Source organism: Colossoma macropomum, unplaced genomic scaffold (assembly GCF_904425465.1).
Source record: "Colossoma macropomum unplaced genomic scaffold, Colossoma_macropomum, whole genome shotgun sequence".
NCBI classification, from domain to species: Eukaryota; Metazoa; Chordata; class Actinopteri; order Characiformes; family Serrasalmidae; genus Colossoma; species Colossoma macropomum.
The window spans coordinates 17,709-42,005 of record NW_023495761.1 but is presented as its reverse complement, the minus strand read 5'-3'; the positions used below and the strand labels follow the sequence as shown (position 1 = coordinate 42,005).

Below are 24,297 nucleotides of genomic sequence, written 5' to 3'. Positions count from 1 at the left end.
TTAACGTTAAGTGTCTCTTTACAGAAGCACCCAAAGAAAAGTTCTGTAGGAAACCCAAACTGTTTTTTATATTGTTCCCAAGAAGCCTTCCTGTTACTTTTGTAAACTAGAAAGTAAAACAATTTTAGGGAACCAAAATCATTGAACTTGAAAGTAGGACTTTTTTAAAGCAGGTTGTGTTCGAGTGTTCACGGTCACTCATTAACCACAAAGGATGAACAGTGCTCTCTACACTCCACTCAGAAACATCTCTGCAGTGCTAAATGATCTACCTGAAATGTATCATTTGTGAGGAAAAATCTTTGAACCAAACACAACAAGATGCTACAGTTGGTCTATTGTATGCGAGTCTCACTTTTATACCCAATTTTCATTGTTTCTTCTCAAAGCCATGGTGCTGTAAGAGTACAGGCCATTGCGATATTGAAACTGACCAAAGATTGTACAGATGTTGTTGCTTAAAGCGGCAATTTTCACACAAAATTGATCTACCCACTCTCTTCTCACAAATGTGCTCTTTTGTGGCTAATTTTGCAAGAAACATAAACATCAATAAAAAATCCCACTTAACCAAATGAGAAGTTGTTGCATAGAAACTAGTTTGGTAGTGTAGCATTTTGAACTTGAAACCCAATGTTATGTGATATCTAAGCTCCCACAGAGTGGAATCTAAACTCCTCTAAACTCCTCTAAATTCCCTTTCCTGAACTCCTCTAAATTTATTAGGTTGAATTACATTTTTGTCAACATGCTGTAAAGCTTGTCCAACTTTGCAACAGTTGCCACTTGTGGGGGGGAGTATGGCCCGACATCACCTTGCAGATGTTTTAGCCCCTTGAAACCAACAATTTTAATTCTAAAAAGTAAAGGAATGCTTATTTGGAGCTATAGAAAAAACACTTTTGGTTTCCTAATGAACCTTTCAGTGGGTGCTTCTTTAAAGAGACATTTTTTGTGTGAAGATTAATAAACCTTCACTTAATGTAAAGGTTCTATACCAATACCTGTACCTATTTCACATATCTGTATATCTAATCCAAGTATCATTCATGAACCTTTATTTTTAAGTGTGTATGGGTCTGTATATGTACTCACACTTTTGAATAATTTACTGTAGTTATTATAATTTAATGCATTGAGTGACAAATCTTAGGATTAAAAAGGGTTGAAAGGGTCAGAAGGACTGACAGTAAGTGTGATGGTAGTAAGCTCCACTGATTTTACAGCTTTCGTTAGCTTAAAGGTGGGGGTTTTTCAAATGCTTTCCCCTAGGGGACCATTCATCGCACACCTTGGTGTTTTCCCAGATCAAACCCTTGCGAACCAATGTATCTCAAACTAAACTACTCGCTATCTCTTCATGAACTCAGGTGTGCAGCGAGGCCAACACCCAGAACAGCAGTCAGTACCTTTACCCATGTAAAGGACTAGGTCAGATAGCAAGGATAAAACACGAGCTGTCAGTCACCTCAGGCCTGCATGCTCTGCACTCATGCTCCTGAAACCCGCAGATCATACATCCTCTACCACAGCATCCTCTGAGAGCCGACTTAGCTGCCTAAGGTACATACAGTCTTTACTTCAAAGAGACTCAGACATAATGAAGGATCTTTTGTTTGTGACAACACAAAACCTCACAGCCAGACACAATACAGTCAAACTGCATGTGAAACGAGTTCACAGAGGAACCTCTCTATTAAACTAAAAAAGAAGTCCAATTCCCTGATTTAGTCCTTTGACCAACACTTTAACGGAACTGAAAATGGTTTTGAACATTTGAGGGGTAGAAGGGTGACCTGTACTGTCATAGCTGTCTCATCACTTCTCTATTGTTAAGGCTAGATGGGATTTCTTTTAACCATTAAACACAGATCTAGGACCACAGTTCACTACTCAAATCACAATCAACCATTAATCTCTGCAGCACTTTGGCCCAGAAGGTCCCCAGTTTGACATGCCTGCCTTAGGAGAACCACTAAAAATCTTTTTCAGCTTATGACTCCTTTAAAGACCTATTTTTGTGAATGAGACGTCTGAGTGTGAAGAACGTCTTTAACATTCAAAAGAACCTTCACACAATGAAGTAAGAATTCTGTACCAAATAAAGTTTTTCCTAGAACAGTTCATCCAGGTTATCAGATGGTATTAGGGTCATACAGTGAAACTTGGTAAAATCCATTTTATGGTCATTTAATCACTAACTTTATTGAAACAGAAAAGTTTTATCATTGTTTTTACTTATAATATATCCAACCAGCCTGGAACGGGTATAACTGAGCTACTATATGTAATGTTGATAAGGATAAATGAGAGGTAAATCTCTATTTTGCCTCTGCACACCCTGCATGAATTAAAGACATAAAAAACACACAGTTCAGACCAGAAGCTTATCTCAAGACTATTATAAATCAGTGTCTAAGACACCAGAAAATGTTTGTAACCCTTTTGTGTGAAAGCTTTCAGTGAAGTAGCTTTTAAAGTTATTAAAATGTTTCAGACGTCTGGTTCCTGTCACAACCACTGAGAACAATTCTAACTCGGAAAGTTTCTGTAGAATGGCCAATTTCACATCCAAACACTCTGAATGACTGTTTATATCTGAATTATGTGGATATTTTGAAAAATCAGTGGAATGACTTACAGATATGTGCCATACTCATACTCATAACCATAGAAGAACCACTTTTGGGTCCTTGAAGAACCTTTCCATAGTTGTTTTTTTTAAAGAACATTTGTGTAAATGAGATGTGTGAGTTTCATGAACCAAGAACTACCGAGATGTGTGAGTTTCATGAACCAAGAACCACCGAGGGGCCTTCATGTTTAAGGGTGTACAGTGTAAAAAGTAAGAATGAAGTAATTTACTAACGTGTGCCCACACATACAGATACAATGTGAGAAATAACAAAGGAATATCTTACTAATCCCTTAACAGGTTGAGGTCACACATAATGCACACCACTACAGGTGAGAGTCACGCCACGGTGTGTTCCATTCGTCACACACTCCCCTTCCTCACACAGGAAATGTAAACATGCATTGTAGTACTTGTGGGCTCTTTGCTTTTGTGTTGCACAAGGGCGTCCCATCATGCACTTCTAAAGCCAGGCTTGGTGCTGAGAAGTTGTCATATCTAAAATTCGCCCATACATTATCCAATATACATCTGTTCAATCACACCTAAATAATTATTAAACATTATCTTCAGTATGTTTGCTGTCATGTCTTCAGTTTTTAGCTTTTTTACACCATCTAATAATGTCAGCTGCTCTTTACATTGTGTTAAAATTTCATGATCCAAATTTACTTGGGATAAAATCTTGTTGGCTTAACATACGTTAAGACAGTGACAGCCCACATGATCTAGTCAGTGGTGGTCCTATGGTGGTTCTTTTTCATTGTTGAATTGCGTGGAAGAGGGGCTAATCAATTATGAAATTACAGATGGGCTACAGTCAACAACATGGAAACATACAAAGTGCAAATACAGGGTTTTTGATTGTAATGAAATGGTTAAAGAGAAAGTGTAGCTACAGTATCACACAAAAGCCACAGACTACCCTTTTGTTAATTCTGAGAAAAGGAAATAGACAAAAAAAAGAAGAAGAAACTTTGTACTAGAACATTGAAACTGGACACCTGTGATGTGGTGTAAGATTTAATGGGCCGATAAGTTTAATTTGATGTCAGACCTCAACATCACTGAATGTGTTTGAAAAATATCCCTGCAGATTTTTTTGAAAAGCTGAAAGCAAGTCTCCTGAAAAGAATGAAAGCTATAATAAAAGTAGCAGGGTTGAAAGACTAAATAATGAAAGAATATGAATATTGTGGAGGCTTCTGCGTAATTTTCTGTTAATTATGTCTTCTTTTTTTTTTCCTGAATAACTCATACTTAATGGCTGCGTTGACTGGAAATCGGATAAATCAAAGGGTGGTCTCTAACTTTCTAAACAGTATTGTAAGTGTTCCCAAAAAACTGGAAATAATTATCAGCATAATTAAATGATTCTATATCAGTAAACTTTAGCAACCTTACTTTTAAAGAGAGGATAAATGTGGGTCCAGATCTTGCTGTTATATCAGGGTTGATGCAGTAAAGATCACATGCAGTCAGTGTTCTGATCCCACCAATTCGATCAACTTCAGAACATGGAACCCAAAAGTCTTACAGAATTCAGTTTCACTTTCTAAAGGCCTCTGACATATGTGTGGGGGCATACATTACAGGGGCATGCATGCTGTTGGACAGAGTAGGAAGTGTTGGGTTGTTGGCGTGTGGTTACTCACTGTGGGCTTTCAGCCACGAGCAACAGGGGAACTGCTGGGTTTTGAGCTTGGTCTCCTGATGATGGGACAAGCGTTTGGCCGAGTGCTTGGAACTTGGAACAACCGAAAACTACTTAAGTTTCTTTGTCTAAGAATGTTTAATATACTGTAAAATGATGTGTTGCTTTAATTCAAAAAGTAAATAACAACTTGAAGGGAATTTATAAACTGTACCGTTCAGAGTCCACCCTTTTTTCATTTCCAGTGAATGTGACCAAATAAAGTACAAATGACTCATTTTCAGCATCAGGAAAAAACAAACAAACAAACAAAAACAAAACACATTTAGCAGAAAAGTCTCAACTGCTAAATATAATATCAAATAATTCATAATTTGTTACAGCTCCCAATCTTTATGAGTGACTTGCTTTCACTTTTTCAAAGAAACTTGCAGGGATATTTTTCTACTCCTCCAAAGTCTAGCCTTAGAAGTTTTTTTTTTCTGCTTCTCAAAATCCAAGTAATCCCAAACATATTCAGTGATGATGAAGTCTGGACTCTGGGGCAGTCAGTCCATTGTTCTGAGAACACCAGCAGCTTCTTTGTGTCATTTGCAGATTTTTTCTTTTTTGTCTATTTCCTTTTCTCAGTAAGATCTTCTTGACAGCTACACATCCTTTCAGACTCAGTAATCTGAAGTAAGAGTGGAGCCTGATTTTCTCCTCTCTTTCAAAGCTTTAAGTGCTGTTTATCTGATGGTGGCAGTTTTGCTGGTCTACCAGATCTTGCACGGTTGTTAAGGCTCATTTTCTCTGCATCTGTTAATTATTATTTTTTTAATTTTCCTCTCATTTTCATCTTTCTTATGCAAGTAGATTGTGTTATATCTTATCCCTTCAGAACTATCTCCTGAAAATGAATAACTTATAATTAATGGCTGTTTTCACTGGAAATTAAATAAGATCTTCTTGACAGCTACACATCCTTTCAGACTCCGTAATCTCAATGACACGGCTTCTGAATTTTGCATAGAACTGTATAGATTGCGCATTTTTTAAGTTGAAAGACCATACTTGTTTCTTTTTAATCACTAACAATCTCAGGCCATAGTTACTGTCGTAAAATTGCTGCCTTTATGTACAAAACACATGAATGTTCTATGCAATGAGGTTCCATCACAGTTGCTCAGTGTGTGGATGAACAGTCTTTGACAGTTCTTGTAGAATAAGTGCACAATTCACAGTTCTGATCCAGGACCAGCTACTCTTATTTGAATCGAAACCCTAACCACTATAAAAGAAAACACAAAACTGTTCTCAGGTCAGCCTAAAAGGTCCATGCAACATTAATAGTTAGGAGAGCCGAATGGCGGAGTATTCGGAGGTCTCCTCTGGATGACTGATTCGAACTTGCCCCCGTGACAAAGCCTTGTGATTCAGAGAAGCGTAAACCAGAGGATCCTCCTCTTCCTCTACCTCCATGTTGAAGCGGTCATGGTTCTGGCCTGGCTTTGCCATGTGATTGGCTGGATATCTTCTGGAAGGGCCGTCTCTCTGAGATGACACTCTAATAGGAGCATTATCGTAGATGCAGGGTGATGGTGGGTTGAGTTGGGCTGGAAGACTGTGGGTGTTGCCTTGACTTATGTTCTCATGTACAGGTGGAGTAAAAGGAGGCATTTGGCTCGCGTTCGACTGCAGACAAAGATGAATATGTGGTGAGATACTGTGACTGTTCATGGAAAGTTTCAGTAGAGAACTTAAATCCACTGTTAGTAATGCAAGAAAATAAGATTAAAATATCATCGCTGTCATTCCAAAACCTCGTTTTAATCCTTTGACAACACCAGTTGCTTCCTGCTGTGTGTACATTTCAGGAAAACTAGAAAACAAATGTGCCTAATTTCCTTTTTAACCCCTTCATGTACAACAACTAAATTTAGAACGATACAGATAAATTCTGCAGGACTTGTTCTGTTCAGTCTGAAGTGAGAAAGTTTTGTATAGTTACACAATCCGATAGTAATCGTTAGAATTATGTTGATTACATATAGTTTTCGTACTTTCATTCACAATCCAAATTTTATGTTGTTTCACAAAATCAGTCTTGTGTTACCAATGATGTCTTATGATAAATGAAGCAATAAAATTAACTTTTTATCCACATGGTTCGATCGTTTTAAAATGTTTCTTTGGATTGTGCTCTGGCAAGCTCAGAGAACGTGGACTAAACTTAAAATTTCAGATTTGGTCATTCATGGGTTAATATCATTAACATATGGGTGTTTCTGCAAATACAGGGACTTTTGGCTGTGCAAATGTTTGGACAACGAGCATTTACAAAAAATTCATTTTTGTTATGCAGTAAGGATGTGCTGCGGGAAAATTTATTTTTAGTGTTTTTAAATAGCATATAGTGTGGTCTGCTATATTTGCCTTGTCATACAATTTCACTTATTTGAGTTTAACTTGAATAAGTATGATAAGGACATCAAATATTAATATGTAATATTTAGTTAGCCTTTTCATGAATCCAGAGACGCTGACATTTCACACACTTTGTGATTTTGCTCGTTTGCTTACTTATGCTGTCATGGAAACTAGATTTTTTTTGGCTTTGAAAACATATTTTAGGTTTTTTGTAACCGTAGAAATGTGGGACAGAAAAAAGTCATATTAATATCTTACTAAAAACAATATTTATTACATTTTTTAATTTAATATTTATGCAATGAAGATTCAATGGCAGGAATCTAGTCTTGTAATTTCGTAATTGCTTTTTATGCAGGTAATTGTGCAGCATGAACTGCTGCAATGGAAATTTAGAATAAAATGTTCTTCATAAATTGCATAAATTCATTAAATTTGGAATCTATTTTGTGAAAATGAGTTATGACACTAATAAGATATTTTCTATGCAATAGAAGCATTAGAAATAATAACACATATCCAAAACTCCACAGCTGAGACTTGCAAGTGCAACACCCATATATTAAAGTAATAAATTATTAAAGTATAAAGTCTTTTCTTTTCCTATAAAGTTAGCATTTCAGAGACACAAGATCTTGTTTGACAGGGACAATATGTGTGCACTGTACCTGACTGTCAGCTGTTTTCTCTTTCCTGGATTGTTTCGGTCCTATTTAAATTTAACAGAAAATCATCTCAGTATGACATATTTTTACATGTACAGTATATTAATGAATTATAAGTTCACTATGTGGAATAAAACTTTATACCTCGGCACTGGATGATGAGTAGAGCCACAACCAGCACTATGAGGACCAGCCCAGCAATTCCACTGCAGATATAGACGTACGGCCACAGCTCACTCATTGGACTGTCTGAAGGCTCACTTATAGAACTGTCTAAAACAGGAAGTATTTTACAGGGAGAGTGCTTAAAGGAACACATCATCATTGTTAATGAAGCAATGCAAACAGTTTATGGACGTTTGTAGAACAATATACAAATGAGAACATGCTAACTGATTTTAATGACTAAATATGATTGTACCACTCAATAAACAGATTGTACAATTTTATCACCATTAATTTGTTTATTTGTGAAATGAGGTGTGAAAATAAGTCTCTTACTTGTTGTCCTGTTTTCATTGCTGACAACGTCAATGTATGTTTTAGAAGCTGAAAGATTACAGATAATAAATAAACAAATAAATTATGTGGGTTCATGTTTGTATTTAATCACATACATATAAAAATATATGAAGCATTATGTGTTTACCTGTAACAGTAACATTGATAGTATGGCTTGTAGTGGCTACAGGTCCATCAGATTTACACCTGTAAAGTCCAGCATCCTGCAGAGATAAACTCCAGAAAATCAGAAAAAACATTCTTTCATTCTCAGTAAAATTCCTCCATTCTGTTGCAGTGTAATTGCACTGATTCAAAGGTCTGCAGTGATCAGTGTCTTCAATTTTACACCATGACACTGATAAGTTCTTCCAACAGTGTGATTCAGTGATAACAGTACAGTTGATCTTCAGAGTCTCTTTTTCAGGAAATTTCCACACTGTGTTCCGAGGAACTCTGAGAGACGGAATACAGTCCAGAACAGGCTCTATAAAAGACAATCAGAAGAAGAAAGCAAGAGACATTACTATTTACTTTATAAGTTTATAAAATTTCAGATGAATGGCTAACATACAGTACTGTGCAAAGGTCTGAAATCATTCCTTCAGTTAATTAGTTTCCAGTTAAAGCAGCCATTAAGTAAAGGTTGTTCATTTATCTGCATCAAGAAAATGCAGAAAATATATATTTAACAGAAAATTACACATTTTTTTTTAATTACACATTTACACATTTCTGGTAAACCCCTGTTTTTTCACTTCTTTTCTTTTGATTTCCCCCTTCTCAATGGCCGTTTTGACTGAATAAAACAATAAAGCTGATAGGATACAACTAAATGTAAAGAAAAACAAAGAGTTTGGTAAGGGTCAAGCTGTGTGATACATATAAGGTGATTCAATACAGTGACATAAGCTTAAGGGGAGCTTACTACACAACCCAACTGTATACCAGCATCTGCACCAGCATTAAGGTTCTCTGGAGAGACGCCACAGAAGAACTACTTTTAATTCCCTCTTCTGATCCCTCATTTTTGTAAATGAGATGTGTAAGTGTGAAGAACCATTCTAAAGCTTAAAGAACCATCTCATAAAGTAAAGCTTCTACATCAATTAAAGGTTTTTCCTAGAAACACACATCCAAGCCAAGAACCATTAAGGAACCTTTATTCTCAGTAGTGTACACACCCCCACAGCAGACACGTAAAAGCAGTCGAAAATTGCTCTCTTCATTTCTCAAAATCACACATATTTGTGACACTTCTTTCAGTGGGTGTGTGTTTTGCATTAGAAGGGGGAGTTAGTGAGGGGTGAAGGTTAGCCCCCACCTCTTCCATCTTGATCTGAAAAAACACACATCCTGTTTTTTTTAACACACTCTTTTAGTGTAAGACTGAAAAAAGAGAAAGTTCCCAAAATTTTGAGGACATTACAATAAGCTCTCTCTCTGAAATGTTTTAGGGGAACTGAAATCTTTCAAGCATAATTTGAATATCCATGTAGTTCTGTAAATAAACATGGTGTAGAGCTTATGATTTGTATATATATATATATCTATATATATATATATATATATATATATATATATATATATATATACAGTCATGTGAAAAAATTAGGACACCCCATTAAATATTCAGTTCTTTATTAATACATGTTCACATATCAATGTCTAATCACATATCAATGTCTAAGTGATTTAATTGCAGTAAACAACAAAAATTAACTCATTATTTTACTCATTAAACAAAAACTTCAATAAAAATGCGTATTTTAACTGAGGAAAACTTCAGTGAGACGCTTCGTGTAGCCATCTACCAGTCTCTGACATCGGTCTGAGGAAGGTTTGCCCCACTCCTCAACGCAGAATTCTTTCAGCTGTGAGATGTTTGAGAGGTTCCTTGCATGTACAGCCCGTTTCAAGTCACCCCACAGAATCTCAATGGGATTAAGATCTGGGCTTTGACTCGGCCATTCCAGGACTCTCCATTTCTTAGTTTTCAGCCAGTCCTTGGTGGATTTACTGGTACGTTTTGGGTCCTTGTTATGTTGCAGGGTCCGTTTCCGCTTCAGCTTTAATTTTTTTCCAGATGGTCTCACATGTTCCTCAAGCACCCTCTGATACACAGTAGAATTCATGGTGGATTCTATGATGGTGAGCTGGCCAGGTCCTGCTGCAGTAAAGCATCCCCAAACCATGATACTTCCACCTCCATGTTTCACAGTGGTATGAGGTTCTTTTCCTGGAATGCTGTATTTGGTTTACACCAAACATGCCTTCTGTTATGGTGTCCAAATAATTTAATTCTAGACTCATCTGTCTAAAGAACATTATTCCAGAAGTCCTGGTCTTTGTCTACGTTACCTGTGGCAAACTTTAGTCTGGCCTTCATGTTTCTCTTAGAGAGCAAAGGTTTCCTCCTTTCACACCTCCCATGAAAGTTAAACTTGTGCAGTCTCTTTCTGATTGTAGAGGCATGCACTTTCACATCAACAGTAGCAAGAGCCTGCTGTAGTTCCCGTGAAGACATTTTAGGGTTTTTGAGACTTCTTTTAGCATCTTGCAGTCTGCTCTCGAGCTAAACTTGCTTGGATGGCCAGACCTGGGCATGTTGGCAGTTGTTTTGAATGTCCTTCACATCGACTATTTTCTGGACAGTGGAATGGCTGATTTTAAATTCTTTTGAGATCTTTTTAAATCCCTTACTAGACTCATAAGCTGTTACAATCTTCTTTCTGATGGCCTCAGACAGCTCTTTCGATCTCACCATGGTGTTCACTCTCGCTTCAACAGTCAGGAGCACACCAAACTAAATGTCTGAGGTTTAAATAAGGCAAGCCTACTTCAAAACGCTGAGTAACAATGTTCTAATCATGTGCACCTGATGTGATACAACTGTGTGTGATTTTAGCCATTTTAAGTGGGAATAAATATGTTTCCTAATTTATTCCTCACCAGAAATTGCATTTTTTTAAAATTACACTTTACAGAAAGTTTTAAAAAGTCTTCTCTTCAGTTTTAATTGTTTAGTTATATTACTTGATAAGTTGAAAAGTTGAAAATATTTTTTGGACCTTTGACACTGAAATCCTTTTGCATGAGGTGACCATGTGCTAATTAAATTTATTTATAAATAATTCTGTATAATTATGTATATATTGAAATTTTGTCACTACCAAAACAATCATAACACTACCGAAACATCAATATTGACAATTTCAGCTGAATTTTGAGCATACCTCAAAAACACTAGCCAGCACATCGCTAACAAACACAGCTGTGAAAAGTTGTACACACATAAAATCATAATATTTCTATTAAAACACAAAACATTTTACAACCCCATTTCCAAAAAAGTTGGGACGCTTAGCAAAATGTGAATAAAAACAAAATGCAATGATGTGCAAATTACTTAAACCCTATATTTCACTGAAAATAGTACAAAGATAACATATCAAATGTTGAAACTGAGAATTTTTATTGTTTACAGAAAAATGTATGCACATTGTGAATTTGATGCCAACAACATGTTCCAAAATAGTTGGGACGGGAGTAACAAAAGGCTGGTAAAGTTGTGTAATGTTAATAAAACACCGGGTGGTTAATTGCCAACAGGTTAGTAACATGATTGTTTATAAAAAGATAACCTCAGAGAGGCTGAGTCTTTCAGAAGTAAAGATGAGGAGGCGTTCACCACTCTGTGAAAGACTGCACGGGCAAATAGTGCAACAATTCAAGAATAACATTTCTCAACATAAAATAGCAAAGAACTTTTGCTTTTCATCATCTACAGTACATAATAACATTAAAAGATTCAGAGAATCTGGAGAAATCTTTGTATACTGAAAACCAGTATTTGCTGGCCATTATCTTTGGGCTCTCAGGCAGTACTGCATTAAAAACAGACATGATTCTGTAGTGGAAATCACTGCATGGGCCCAGAAACACTTCTGAAAAACACTGTCTAGTAATAGTTTGTTGCTGCATCCACAATTGCAAATTAAAACTCTAAAATGCCAAGAAGAAACCATATATAAACAGGATCCAGAAATTCTGCCACCTTCTCTGGGCCCAAGCTCATTTAAAATGGACTGAGGGAGAAGTGGAAAAGTGTCCTGTGGTCCGACAAATCAACATTTGAAATTGTTTTTGGAAATTATGGACATTGTGTCATCCGGGCTAAAGACCACTCAGCTTGTTATCAGTGCACAGTTCAAAAGCCAGCATTCATGATGATATAGGGGTGCATTAGTTCACATGGCATGGGTGACGTGCACATCTGTGAAGGCACCATTAATGCTGAACGATATATACATGTTTTGGCAACATATGCTGCCATCCAGATGACAATTTTTTCAGGGAAGGTCTTGCTTATTTCAGCAAGACAATGTCAAACTACACTTTGTCTGTATTACAACAGCAATGCTCCGTATTAAAAGAATCTAAAAGAGTGCTAAACTGGCCTGCCTGCAGTCCAAATCACCCACTGAAAACAATTGGAGGGTTATGAAATGAAAAATACAACAAATGAGCCCCCGAACTGTTGAGCAGCTCAAATCCTATATCAAACAAGAACGAGAAACATTTCGCCTTCAAAACTACAACAATTGGTCTCCTCAGTTCCCAAACACTTGCAGAGTGTTGGTAAAAAAAAGAGGCGATAAAACACAGTGGTAAACATGCCCCATCCCGACTTTTTTGGAACATGTTGTTGGCATCAAATTCAAAATGGGCATATATTGAAATACAAAATTCTAAATAAACAATCAAATTTCTCAATTTCAACATTTGATATGTTGTCTTTGTTATATTTTCCTTTAAAAATATGGTTTAGATGATTTGCATATTATTGCATTGTATTTTTATTTACATTTTTGGAAATGGGGTTGTACTTGATTGTGTTTTGGTAGCAATAAATATTAAGGCTACACTCTGATTTTCAGATGTTGGGACACGTACTTTGAAACAATGAGATCTAACTGCTCACCATGTGGCAATGAGGGACAGGGATACAGTCTCATTTTCTGCTCTAAAATGTAGGGGTGTGGCTAAAATAAGGCTCCGCTTAAGGACTAAAACTCTTTTTGTTTCGGTATTGACATGAAAAAGGGAGCAGCACTTTTTAAATAAAAATTTTTTTAAATAAGAATTTAACTCATTGTAAATATAAATCTTTGAACTTTAAAAGAAATATATATATATATTTATATATAAAACAATTTAAAAATACTAAACTTTTCTCTTAAGTTGAAAAAAAGTTTGGAACAGACATCTCCCAATAAAAAGTACACTATAAATGACGATTTTGTATATTTTTAGCTTATTAGTATCTCATATAATGACTTCGGTCATTATATAGATCATAACATAATCCTTGTGAATTTGGTGTGTGTGTGTGTGTGTGTGTGTGTGTGTGTGTGTGTGTGTGTGTGTGTATGTGTGTGTGTATGCCACATTTTATGTTTTTCTCCTCACATTTTTCATTCAGCAAATAAACAGTAAGTGTGCCTTAAAATGTGTTCTCTGTAAAGGATGTATTAACCTATTTTCTCAAAAATCAACAAAACAAGTAATCAGGGGCGCACAATCTTAACTTTAGCATGTGACTGCATATAAAAAGACCTTGTTGACACTCCAATTTCCGGGACATGGACTGGATTGAGTTTAGCCTTGGACTAATTAACACTTCCAAGGGCATTTTACCACTGTACATTCTTTATAGTCTAGGCTTTGGCTTAATCTGAGAAACTGATCTTAAATGTCCTCTATTTGTTCTATTCAGGGCCTGTTGATCCTAGAATTTTTGTAAACAAAAATGCTGGACTAATGGTGATGAGATTTGACTTGTTTGGGTGAAGATTATGGCACATGTTGTTTTTTTGAATACTTTTTTCTTTCTTACGCATAATAAAAAGAACAAGAACAAAAAACCCCACGATTTGGGGCAGTACCCAAGACCGGGTAAAGACTAGTCCCAGACTTAAAGTCACAATTAATCATGATCAGCTCATTTTAGGCCTTTACAGTTTCCAATATGTGCCCAACTACTTATGTCGAGAACTGGATTAATACTCTTTGTCAATGAAAATGCTTCGTAGATCAAATAAGGATAGCTAGTCCTAGATAAGAGTCTGAATTAGGCTCTAATCTGCGAGCGATTAAGTGTGCATGCATTCACTGACGATTAATGTAAAAAAAGCACTTTGATCCAAAGCCTGATTATCATGAGCCACAGGAGCAGGCAGGGCTTACCTTGTGTATTTCCACAGATAATGAGCGATAACCATAGGAGGACGGCGAGGCTGCTGATGATGTGGAAGATGAAGGACGCCATGAACGATCACCTTTCTAGCAGATACAGTTGAAGCCAGGAGTGCCTAACGTGCAGGCAGAGAGAGCTTTAACGCACATCACCTGTCAGAAGTGTGTGGGAGAGAAAGTGCAGTTACAACTTTTGTTCCTTTGTCTCAGCTGTCATCTCCGTTTCTCTTTCACACTCTTATTTCTCCTTTACGACTTGGGTCTCTAACACACGGGGTGTGTGTTACCTCATCTCCTGTGTGTTGTGGTTAGACATGCAGTTAAGCTTAGCCTCAACTCAACAGCTCCATCACACGTCCCATTACTGAACAACAGCTTCTCTGAGTGGCAAACATTTAGTCTAAGATCAGTTCTCAGAGGAAGAGATTACAACTGGGCCTCAAAATAACAAAGGTTGGTTCTACCTTATCTGTGGTAAGACATACAAAATATTTAGATGTGTATATATATATATATATATATATATATATATATATATATATATATATATATATATATACATATACACGTACAATCTACAGTACTGTGGAAAAGTCAAGTACCACCCTTCATTTGTTTTCTTTCCAGTCAAAATAGCTATTAAGTAAAAGTAAAGTAAAGAAGAAACTACATATTTAACAGAACATATATACAACTAAATCTACTTTCACATTTCTCAGTATTTAGTGTGTACACTCTTTGCTAGTCTTACAGTTTCTATTCTTTTCAGGACTCTAACTGTTTCTAATTAAATCTGCAGGGATATTTTTTCACACCTCCAAAGTTCAGTCTTACAAGTTGGTTGCATTTCCTGCTTCTCACGATCCAAGTAATCCCAAACACATTCAGTGATGTTGAGGTCTGGACTTTTGGGGTGGTCAGTCCATTGTTCTGAGAACGCCAGCAGCTTCTTTGTTTGATTTGCAGATTTTCTTCTTTCTAGTCTATTTCCTTTTCTCAGTAAGAGCTTCTTGTCACCTACACATCCTTTCAGACTCCTCCACGGTGTCTTCTCACAGCGGGAAAACACCTGTTTTTTCAGATCAGCAAAATTGGATCTTGATTTTCTCCTCTCTCTCAAAGATGAGAGCTTATACTGTTTATCTAATAGTGACCATTGTGGTTAAGAGATTATTTTCTCTGTATCTTTTGAATAATTTTATATTTTTTATTTTAAAAACTATTTTTTTAACTTTCCTTTTTCATGCAAGTGAATCTTATATCTGATCTCCTATGAAATTTAATTGTACTTAACTGTACTAATTATGCAGAATTTTTGTTAAATTGTCGCACTGATGTTGATTTACATAAAGAAAGAATCTGTTCCGTAACATGTATGTGATTTGATAATATTTCTATATGGAAAGTACTACGCAAAGGTGAGAGAACATCCTTTTGTTTATTTAATTTCCAGTCAATGGAAATGCTTTATGTAACCCAACATCATTGTGAGTATAGATAATCCTATATTAGACAATTTAACAAACATTCTGCATAATTCAGTAACTGAAACAAAGTCATTCAGAATGTTTTGATGTGAAACGGTGCACTGTTGAGTGTTGTGTTATTACAGTGGTGGTGATTGGAAATTACATAGTACAAATACTGTCAGGCTGTGATCGATGTAAAAAATCGATCAGTGGCCAAACCAACCGGTACATGAGCAACATCAGCCAGTTATCGTTACAGGTATACAGAAATGGGCGAAGCTTCTGAATATGCCGGCCAAAGACCTTTGCGCATTGAAAACATAGAGCACAGCGACACCTGGTGGATTTCGGAAATTATAGCAGCCAAAATCTCGAAATGATGGAGGAAACACATGCACAACTTGTTGACTTGCATTGTTTCAGTGCCAAATGTGCACTGAAAGTGTGAAAACACTGGCGTTCATTTTGATCTCCTGATAATTTGTTCACTTATTACAGTTTAAGTGCTGTAAAAGAGCATACTATACGTTTTCTTTCTTTCTTTTCTTTCTTTCTTTCTTTCTTCTTTCTTTCTTTCTTTCTATTTATATAATTATGTATTTGTTTATTGAATGGCTGTGAACGTACTACAATAAAATGTGCGCAAATATACAGGGCGTCCCAAAAAATTGACATAATTTCGTAGTCTAATAACATAAAGAATTCTCCCTCAAATGATCTCAATTTTTAACAAAATGTGTAAAAACTAACCAAGTTTAATTGTTAATGTTTCTTTTCAGGTTGAAGGATGGCGTTCACCAGAAATGAAAAGGCATTTTGTGTGTTAGAATATGCTCGAGCGTGCATTTTCGAGAAAATTCAATAAAAATGCACCAACTGGAAAGCAGATTTGGACATGGCACAAATCTGGCCTAGGACATGCAGTTACGATCTCACTTCCGGTCTAAATTAAAAAAACCACGCCCCACCAATTGAGGGCGCTCTTCATAAAGCTGCCCGGGTAGGGTAATTAGGCACAGCTGTGTGGGTAAGAGTCGCTTTGGTTGTTGATGGGTTATGCTTCAGGAAGGCGTTAACGCTCACTGACTTGTTTATAAACACCTGTTTTGTGTCTTTGCAGATCTGGGACGTTACTCTGTTTCCGGCGTTACAATGGTGAGTTAACGCTGCACTACACTGGTGCCCTTCGCACCACTCTTTCTTTAACGCGTTACACTTGTGTTATGGCTGCTGTTGGTGTTACTCAAGGGTCGGCAACATGGCCAGAATTAGACCTTAAAATGACCCTCCTCTGTAGTAAAATAAAGCTTTGATAGTCATTTTAAAAGTAAATAGTCTTAACCGCTGCAGTTAATGTATTACGGCTTATTCGCGGACCTTTAACCCTGAAGACTGGTGCGCAGACTGCTGGTCTCCATAGCAACGCCGACAGCGGTCTTGCCGAGCTAGTAGCTAAAGAAAAGGCAAAGAGAGAGATTTCAGACGACCATCGACAGTTTGGAGACGAATGGACTTTTTGCATTTGTAAGCGTTTGTAAGCACTCAGCTGGTTTCCTAAAACGTCTAATGTGCAACGAGAAACTGTCAAAGTCATGACTCAAGTCAGTTTCCTATTCACCAGCCTCTTGTTCGAATTCTCCGCTCCACCTTAAATGGTGCAGCAGTTACAATCTGGGGCCTCGTAAAAAGTCGGAAAACTGAGAGACCTTTTATATAAAACTACTCCACCTTTGAGGAAAGGGTTTTTCTTTTCTGGAGATGCAAGAAAAACGGCAATAACTGAGGTAAAGCTTAAAGCAGAGCAATGTTAGTCTGCATTTTTCATATATCGTTATTTTTAGCCTCTATTAGCACATACTGAGACACATTTACAGCCATGATGGTAACATGTACATAAAATGTTGTGGTGCCCAAGGGTTGGTTAATTTTCTATTTCTTTATTTAAGAAAGGGCAAATGGCTCTTAATATTTACGTTGATGACCCCTGGTATAAGTTAACGGAAACATTCTGTTCAACAGAGGGAGTGTATCTCTGTACACATTGGCCAGGCTGGTGTCCAGATGGGTAACTCCTGCTGGGAGTTGTATTGTCTGGAGCATGGCATCCAGCCTGATGGGATGATCACTACTGGCAGCACCGCCCTGGCCGATTCCTCTTTTGGCACTTTCTTCAGTGAAACTGGAGCTGGAAAGTATGTTCCACGTGCTGTTTTCATAGACCTGGAGCCGACGGTTGTAGGTAAGGATTGAGCCATGTTATGTTTTAACCACTTTTTGGTCCAAATGACCTGTTCCATGTTTTCAGGGTTATAGTAGAGCCTCAACTGTGTATTAGAGTAGGCTATCATTTGGCGGTGCTTAATTTGTAACTGCGTATTCACAGACGAGATCCGCAATGGGCATTATAAGCAACTATACCATCCAGAACAGCTCATCAGTGGCAAAGAGGATGCTGCCAACAACTATGCTCGTGGCCACTACACCATTGGCAAAGAGATTGTGGACTCTGTACTTGACCGAATGCGCAAAATGGTGAGGTGTAGAGTGCTTTTTGCGCTGAATGGCAGTACATGTCTTAACGAGTTCCTAATGACTTTCTCCCTCTGTAGGCTGACCAGTGTACGGGTCTCCAGGGGTTCCTGATTTTCCACAGTTTTGGTGGTGGAACTGGGTCTGGTTTCACCTCCTTGTTGATGGAGCGTCTTTCTGTGGATTATGGTAAAAAGTCAAAGCTGGAGTTCTCGGTCTACCCTGCTCCCCAGGTTTCCACTGCGGTGGTAGAGCCCTACAACTCTATCTTGACCACTCACACCACACTTGAGCACTCTGACTGCTCCTTCATGGTTGACAATGAGGCCATTTTTGACATCTGTAAGCGCAATCTTGATATTGAGCGTCCCTCATACAACAACCTCAACAGACTTATTGCACAGATTGTGTCTTCGATCACCGCCTCTTTACGCTTTGATGGAGCTCTTAATGTGGATCTCACGGAGTTCCAGACCAACCTAGTACCATATCCTCGTATCCATTTCCCTCTGGTCACCTACTCCCCCATTATCTCTGCTGAAAAAGCCTACCATGAGCAACTGTCTGTAGCCGAGATCACCAATGCCTGTTTTGAGCCAGCCAATCAGATGGTGAAATGTGACCCTCGCCGTGGTAAATACATGGCTTGTTGCCTGCTGTACCGTGGTGATGTGGTGCCTAAGGACGTCAATGCTGCCATTGCCAGCATCAAGACTCGTCGCTCCATCCAATTTGTGGACTGGTGTCCTACAGGCTTCAAGGTGGGCATCAACTACCAGCCACCCACTGTAGTTCCTGGTGGCGATCTAGCCAAGGTCCAGAGGGCTGTGTGCATGCTGAGCAACACCACAGCCATTGCTGAAGCCTGGAGCCGTTTGGATCACAAGTTTGACTTGATGTATGCCAAGCGGGCCTTTGTGCACTGGTATGTGGGTGAGGGAATGGAAGAAGGAGAGTTCTCGGAGGCCAGAGAGGACATGGCTGCTTTGGAGAAGGATTATGAGGAGGTTGGAGCGGATTCTGCTGAGGATGCTGAAGAAGAGGAAGATGAGTACTAGTGTTTCTCACCTTGCACTGGAAGGTTTTTGTACAATGACTTCTTGTGTAAAATAAATCCTGCAGTATGTAAAATTGGTGTTCATTCTTTCCTTATGAATCAAATTCGGGGAGGGGTGGTAGCTTTAAAATGTAGGTTTAGGGTATTTATTTATTTTTTTTTATTTTTATTTATTTTTTAAAATCATTCTTTTCTACAACTTGTGTTCGGTTGGTTGTTTTAAACAGTAGTTTCAAATATGAAAATTAATTGTTAATCCTTCAGTCTAAAGGAATGAAATGAGTGACTGTAAAAGAGGAGTGTTACTAATGATACCAGTGGAGATGGTATCATATGAATACTTGTAAAATGGTTCAGAATAAGGTTTCACATTATGTAAAAACATTTAAAATGGCACAGAATAAATGAACCTTGTGGATTAGATAAAGTGATTATATCCAGATTAACATTCTATTTATGGATATTAAACAAGTTTGTTTGATGCTTGATAAAGAGGTTTTATCTTATTTTAACCTACTTATTTTTAAGTAAAATAGCATTTAGAAATCATAAACTGCAATCATTTAGCAATTTTTTTTTTAAGTTGACTCAACAGATGCAAAGCAAGCAAATCAAGCACTGTTGCTGTAAATTTGAGGCCAAAGTGCCTTGTATCATAAGGGCACTACTCTAGATGTTTTACTTTTAACATAAATTACATGCATGCTGGTTTATGAGAATACAAATGTAATGCAGTTGAGCATATAATAAATATTGGATTAAAGAGGGTAAGTTGATTCTCAAAAACACTTGTTTGCCTGATTATTACAAACACCATATAGATGCAAGGTTTACAGTCAGATTATAGCCCAGCTATTGCTGCACAGTTTATGGCACAGCACATAAATAGTTTATACAGTATTTCATAATGAGCTGCTGCAGGTAAGCTGTGATTTTATTCATTTGATTTTCTGATTCTTATTAATATTGTAGTTAGAATCCCAACTCTTTTAACAACATGCAATTGAGTTTATACACTAATAATAAGCTTAGAGAGATCACATTATTTATATATATATATATATATATATATATATAGTCGGGTTCATATTAAACCCATGTTGTAATTGTCAAAGTTGTTTATGGTCAAATCTGATCATAAAGTAAGTGCACATAAATTTCACCATCAGTGTGATTTTGCTCTGTAGGCTTGTTTAATAAACTATGACATATTTTCTTGGTTAAGTTAATCCAAAGATCAGTAATAATTTTAATTGAAAGCTTAAACACCTCTCTTCTCAATCCATTATCACCTCCATTCTTCCTCTTTCTTTCTGTGTACTTTAATTCTATTAAAGTTGCATTTACAAGAATTCAAGGAAATATTGAGACATCAATTCAAAATGTTTTTGTTTTAACTGGTAAAAGTCTTCTCATCTGACTGGCCTTCGACAGAGCTGCCACCTCTTAATTTCCATCTACAGGTTGAGCAACTGAGGGATGTAAAGTTGCATTATGATCAGCACTATCCGTTTGTGAAGTAATAAGCGTACTTGCTTTGGTTTGGCAATAAACAGGATTGCGTATCGGTCAGGACACAGGAAGGAAGATGAGGAGATGTAATTCCTTCTTTTCACTTTATTTTAACAATATTCAGTATTGCCATCAGTCTGAAATAACAGAATAAATCAGCAGTAAAACATAAACTTATCAGTAGACATTACAGTGCCCGTTTTGGCAGAAACAGTAACCTAGAGTTACATACAAAAGGGACTACTACTCTTCAGAGGAATGAATGGACTCATATTACATATTTATCATTGGCCAGGTTACATAAAGGACAATGGCGACACCCCCTGGCTATTCGAGGGTACTGCATAATGGCGTTTACATACAGTGGCCATTGTCCCCACATAAAGGCGATGCTAACCGTTCACAAGTATACAACCGTCTCACGTTAACTCAAGCACATTAAGGATCACAGCCTTCTTAACAACAAGCTTAATACGTCCTGCACTCATTTCCATCTACAACGTGAACTAGCAGGGTATATACATCACCACATCTATAGAACATGAGTCTTAAGGTGATATGCACCCGGAGTTGTCCGAGCCGTTTATACACTATGACCTTTTATATAAAACAAGTGTGGATCTGATTGAGATGCATTTTTTTCAATAAATCATACAGTATTTCTTTATATCCTGGCACGATGTAAAGCTTGAGCCACATAGTATACATTGCATACATTGTTTGGTGATGCTATATAGTGCTAGATAGGTCAGAAAAAAATATGCATTTAAATTGACATTTGAGTTGTATTTTCATTTTTTCTTTTCAAAGGTGGATATAGTTCACAACCAGAAAGAGAGCATGAGATACCTTCAAGTTCACGGAGAGCTCCAGGTACAGCTTACATTAGGTTTACCTAATAATAAAAAAAAAGATTATAGATTAACTTATTAATGCACCTTTATCTTGCATGTTCATTAATGTAAAGCAATAAGATCACCATACTGTTGGTAACTTACATATACGTAGAGAAAAACATAAAAAGCATAACAACTTGGGTTCTCAGCCTGTTAAAAGTTGGATTCTTAGAGAGCTTTAAAACTTCATATATCCAAGTATTTTGAGTACTGTATGCTCAAAGGATATGTACATCCTGAAGTGTGTGTTTCAAAAAATCTGGAACAGTTTAGGTGGCTGAGCTGATAATTAAGGAGTGGGCAGTTATGGAGGGTATTTAGTATTACCTCAAACATACATAAACACCCATACTAAACACCTATTCATGCAGATACAGTAGCTGTCAGTATGTGTGTGGCCTGAGTTCTGCCATGATTCCTGGCCTGAACAACTCTCCCAGTCCGACCCTGGGGTGAAGTAGATATAATGACATGAAAATGATCTTAATGACTGCATTTATGATGACTCTTCAGCCTTTGGTGTGTAATTGTGTACTCTTTGGCTACTTTGACTGTTGGTGCGAAATAACAATGCCCATTTGCCCAAATGCCTATTTCTCGATCTTTACATTTCTTTGTGTATTGTTTGACCACCACAAAGCTTTTGTGTCTCTGCTTGTCCACTGGAATCTGTATCTTATTCTTTGTGTTTAGCAGTTCAGTGCAACAGCAGAACTGAACACTTCATGGCCCTGAGGAATGTTTTTAAGTACCTTACTCCAACTATTGCATGATTCTGGCAAGATTCTTGAACCATACCATCATTGAAAATAGTATAAACCTAGTAATGCATTCATGCAGAAGTAACCGTATATCCAAACCAGGGACAAATACTTGATGGATTGTTTAAGAAGACAGGCATTTGCTGTGAACTGCACCAGATCCTACCACTTAAAAACTGTCATTTGTGGACTGTCTGTCTTTTGGCAGGGTTAAGAGCATTTGGCTGGATGCATGAGAATGTGACCAAGGTATACTATGCAATATTGCGTCACCTGGAGGACTATAGTCTCTGAGGAACTTCACAAAACTTTCTTTTTTTATTTGTTGGAAGCAGAAAATCAATAAACTGATACACATTCTTCTGTAATCAATTAAAAACTGTCAATATCTATTATATCTGTGGAGCACATTTCTTTATAGGAAACATAAGATGTTTGGATGCATTTAACTGCACTGCATAGTTTCACTATAAATCTTAGACTGTGAGGATGGTAATGTATGAACAAATGCGCCACTTCTCTCTTAGATGTGTTAAGGTGCTTTATCTTTTATTTTACTATATAATGAATACATATTGTCTCCCATAATCAAGTTAGCATCTTTTTAATATTTTAATATTTTGAAAATAGAGAATAGAGAATAATAATGAGAATGTATTTTTTGGCTTGCATGTCTCTGTGAAGCTTCTGGCATGTACCTTGAGAAGGACACCGTGACATGAGATAAGGACTTGTTTATGTCCGTCTCCAATCTCTCCTACTGGGTATTCCTATCAACCTAGAACTGAGTGAAAGGTGACCATTTGGGAACCTTCAAGGCCTTCTGCCTGACTCCTGCTAAGGTCATTAGGATGCACATAAAGGGCACTGTCTTTGTTGCCTGACACTGTGTTCAGTTGTTTCCTTTCTATACAACCCAATTTCCAAAAAGTTGGGACGCTGTGCAAAATGTAAATAAAAACAAAATGCAATGATGTGCAAATCATTTAAACTCTATATTTCATTGAAAATAGTACAAAGACAACAAATCAAATGTTGAAACTGAGAAATGTTATTGTTTTTTGAAAAATATATGCCTAATTTGAATTTGCCAACAACACGTTTCAAAAAAGTTTGGACTTTGCTTGACAGAAGTGATGAATGAGTGTTTTTCATACATTTCTAAATTTTTATCTTAGTCATGCTGTGGTAAACTACCCAACAGTGCCAACAGGCAGCCTTTATACATATATATCTCAAATCAAACCTTGTTAATTTACTACCCCAATTCCTAAAGTTGGGACGCTGTGTAAAATGTAAATAAATGTAAATAAAAACAGAATACAATGAATTTCAAATCCCATAGCCCAGGGGTTTTTAATTAAAATTCATTAAGGTCCAGTTAGAGAAAATATCCTCAAGCAAAGGTCCAGAATATCATAATGTCTAACTTGCATTATGACTCAGTGCCATATACTGTAAACTAAAGTAGCCTAGTAGGTATATCAACATCTTATGCAGTCGACAACTGAATGTCAAGTACAACTCAGTAATATTTTAATATTTATTGTCAGTTTTCTCTTTTTAGAGCACGTAATGTGAAATAACTTCCCTCTGAATCACTTTCTTCTCCGACTGATGTGTCTCGCCCCATCTCTCCCCTGTGTGTGCGTCACTCACTCAAATCTCAGTGCTCATCGTAATGCAAAGATCTGATTGGCTGAATAGCGTCACGTGTGATATTTACAATGCATGCGATTGGTCTGTGAGCCTCCGGCCGCTAAAGCTACCGTAAAGGCTAGAAAAGTTAAGCTGATTAAAATAGGACCACCCAGTCGAAATTAAATAGTTCTCCATAGTTTATTGGTTATAGATCCAGGTCCACATAAGACAGCTTCTGGGTCCGGACTTGGACCGTGGTCCGCCTATTAGTGACCTCTGCCATAGACCCAGATTTTATTCACAACAGAAC

The 24,297-nt window shown here is 37.1% G+C and overlaps 2 protein-coding genes across 2 annotated transcripts; one reads left to right on the top strand and one right to left on the bottom strand.

Moving 5' to 3' along the window:
* Positions 1-5,384: 5,384 nt before the first annotated feature.
* Positions 5,385-14,372, bottom strand: LOC118803003. Its single transcript, XM_036563497.1, has 6 exons — positions 14,114-14,372; positions 8,013-8,351; positions 7,865-7,912; positions 7,508-7,636; positions 7,367-7,407; positions 5,385-5,963 (listed from the first exon to the last, which is right to left on the bottom strand). The coding sequence occupies exons 1-6, from the start codon at positions 14,193-14,195 to the stop codon at positions 5,622-5,624; spliced, it is 981 nt and encodes a 326-aa protein (XP_036419390.1). The 5' UTR covers positions 14,196-14,372; the 3' UTR covers positions 5,385-5,621.
* Positions 14,373-16,634: 2,262 nt separating this feature from the next.
* Positions 16,635-19,198, top strand: LOC118802950 (tubulin alpha-8 chain-like). The gene is made up of 4 exons (XM_036563407.1): positions 16,635-16,746; positions 17,611-17,830; positions 17,975-18,123; positions 18,201-19,198. Exons 1-4 carry the CDS (start codon positions 16,744-16,746, stop codon positions 19,176-19,178), a joined length of 1,350 nt encoding a protein of 449 aa, XP_036419300.1. The 5' UTR covers positions 16,635-16,743; the 3' UTR covers positions 19,179-19,198.
* The last annotated feature ends 5,099 nt before the right edge of the window (positions 19,199-24,297 follow it).

Bases quoted from the DNA above. Each gene is read 5' to 3' on its own strand.
- LOC118803003 (XM_036563497.1), bottom strand. From the start codon at position 14,195: ATGGCGTCCTTCATCTTCCACATCATCAGCAGCCTCGCCGTCCTCCTA. The intron at 7,913-8,012 runs GTAAACACATAA...GTAATCTTTCAG, and splicing joins TATCAATGTTACTGTTACAG to CTTCTAAAACATACATTGAC. The intron at 7,408-7,507 runs GTATAAAGTTTT...AAATTTAAATAG, and splicing joins ACTCATCATCCAGTGCCGAG to GACCGAAACAATCCAGGAAA.
- LOC118802950 (XM_036563407.1), top strand. The intron at 17,831-17,974 runs GTAAGGATTGAG...GCGTATTCACAG, and splicing joins CCTGGAGCCGACGGTTGTAG to ACGAGATCCGCAATGGGCAT. The intron at 18,124-18,200 runs GTGAGGTGTAGA...CTCCCTCTGTAG, and splicing joins TTGACCGAATGCGCAAAATG to GCTGACCAGTGTACGGGTCT.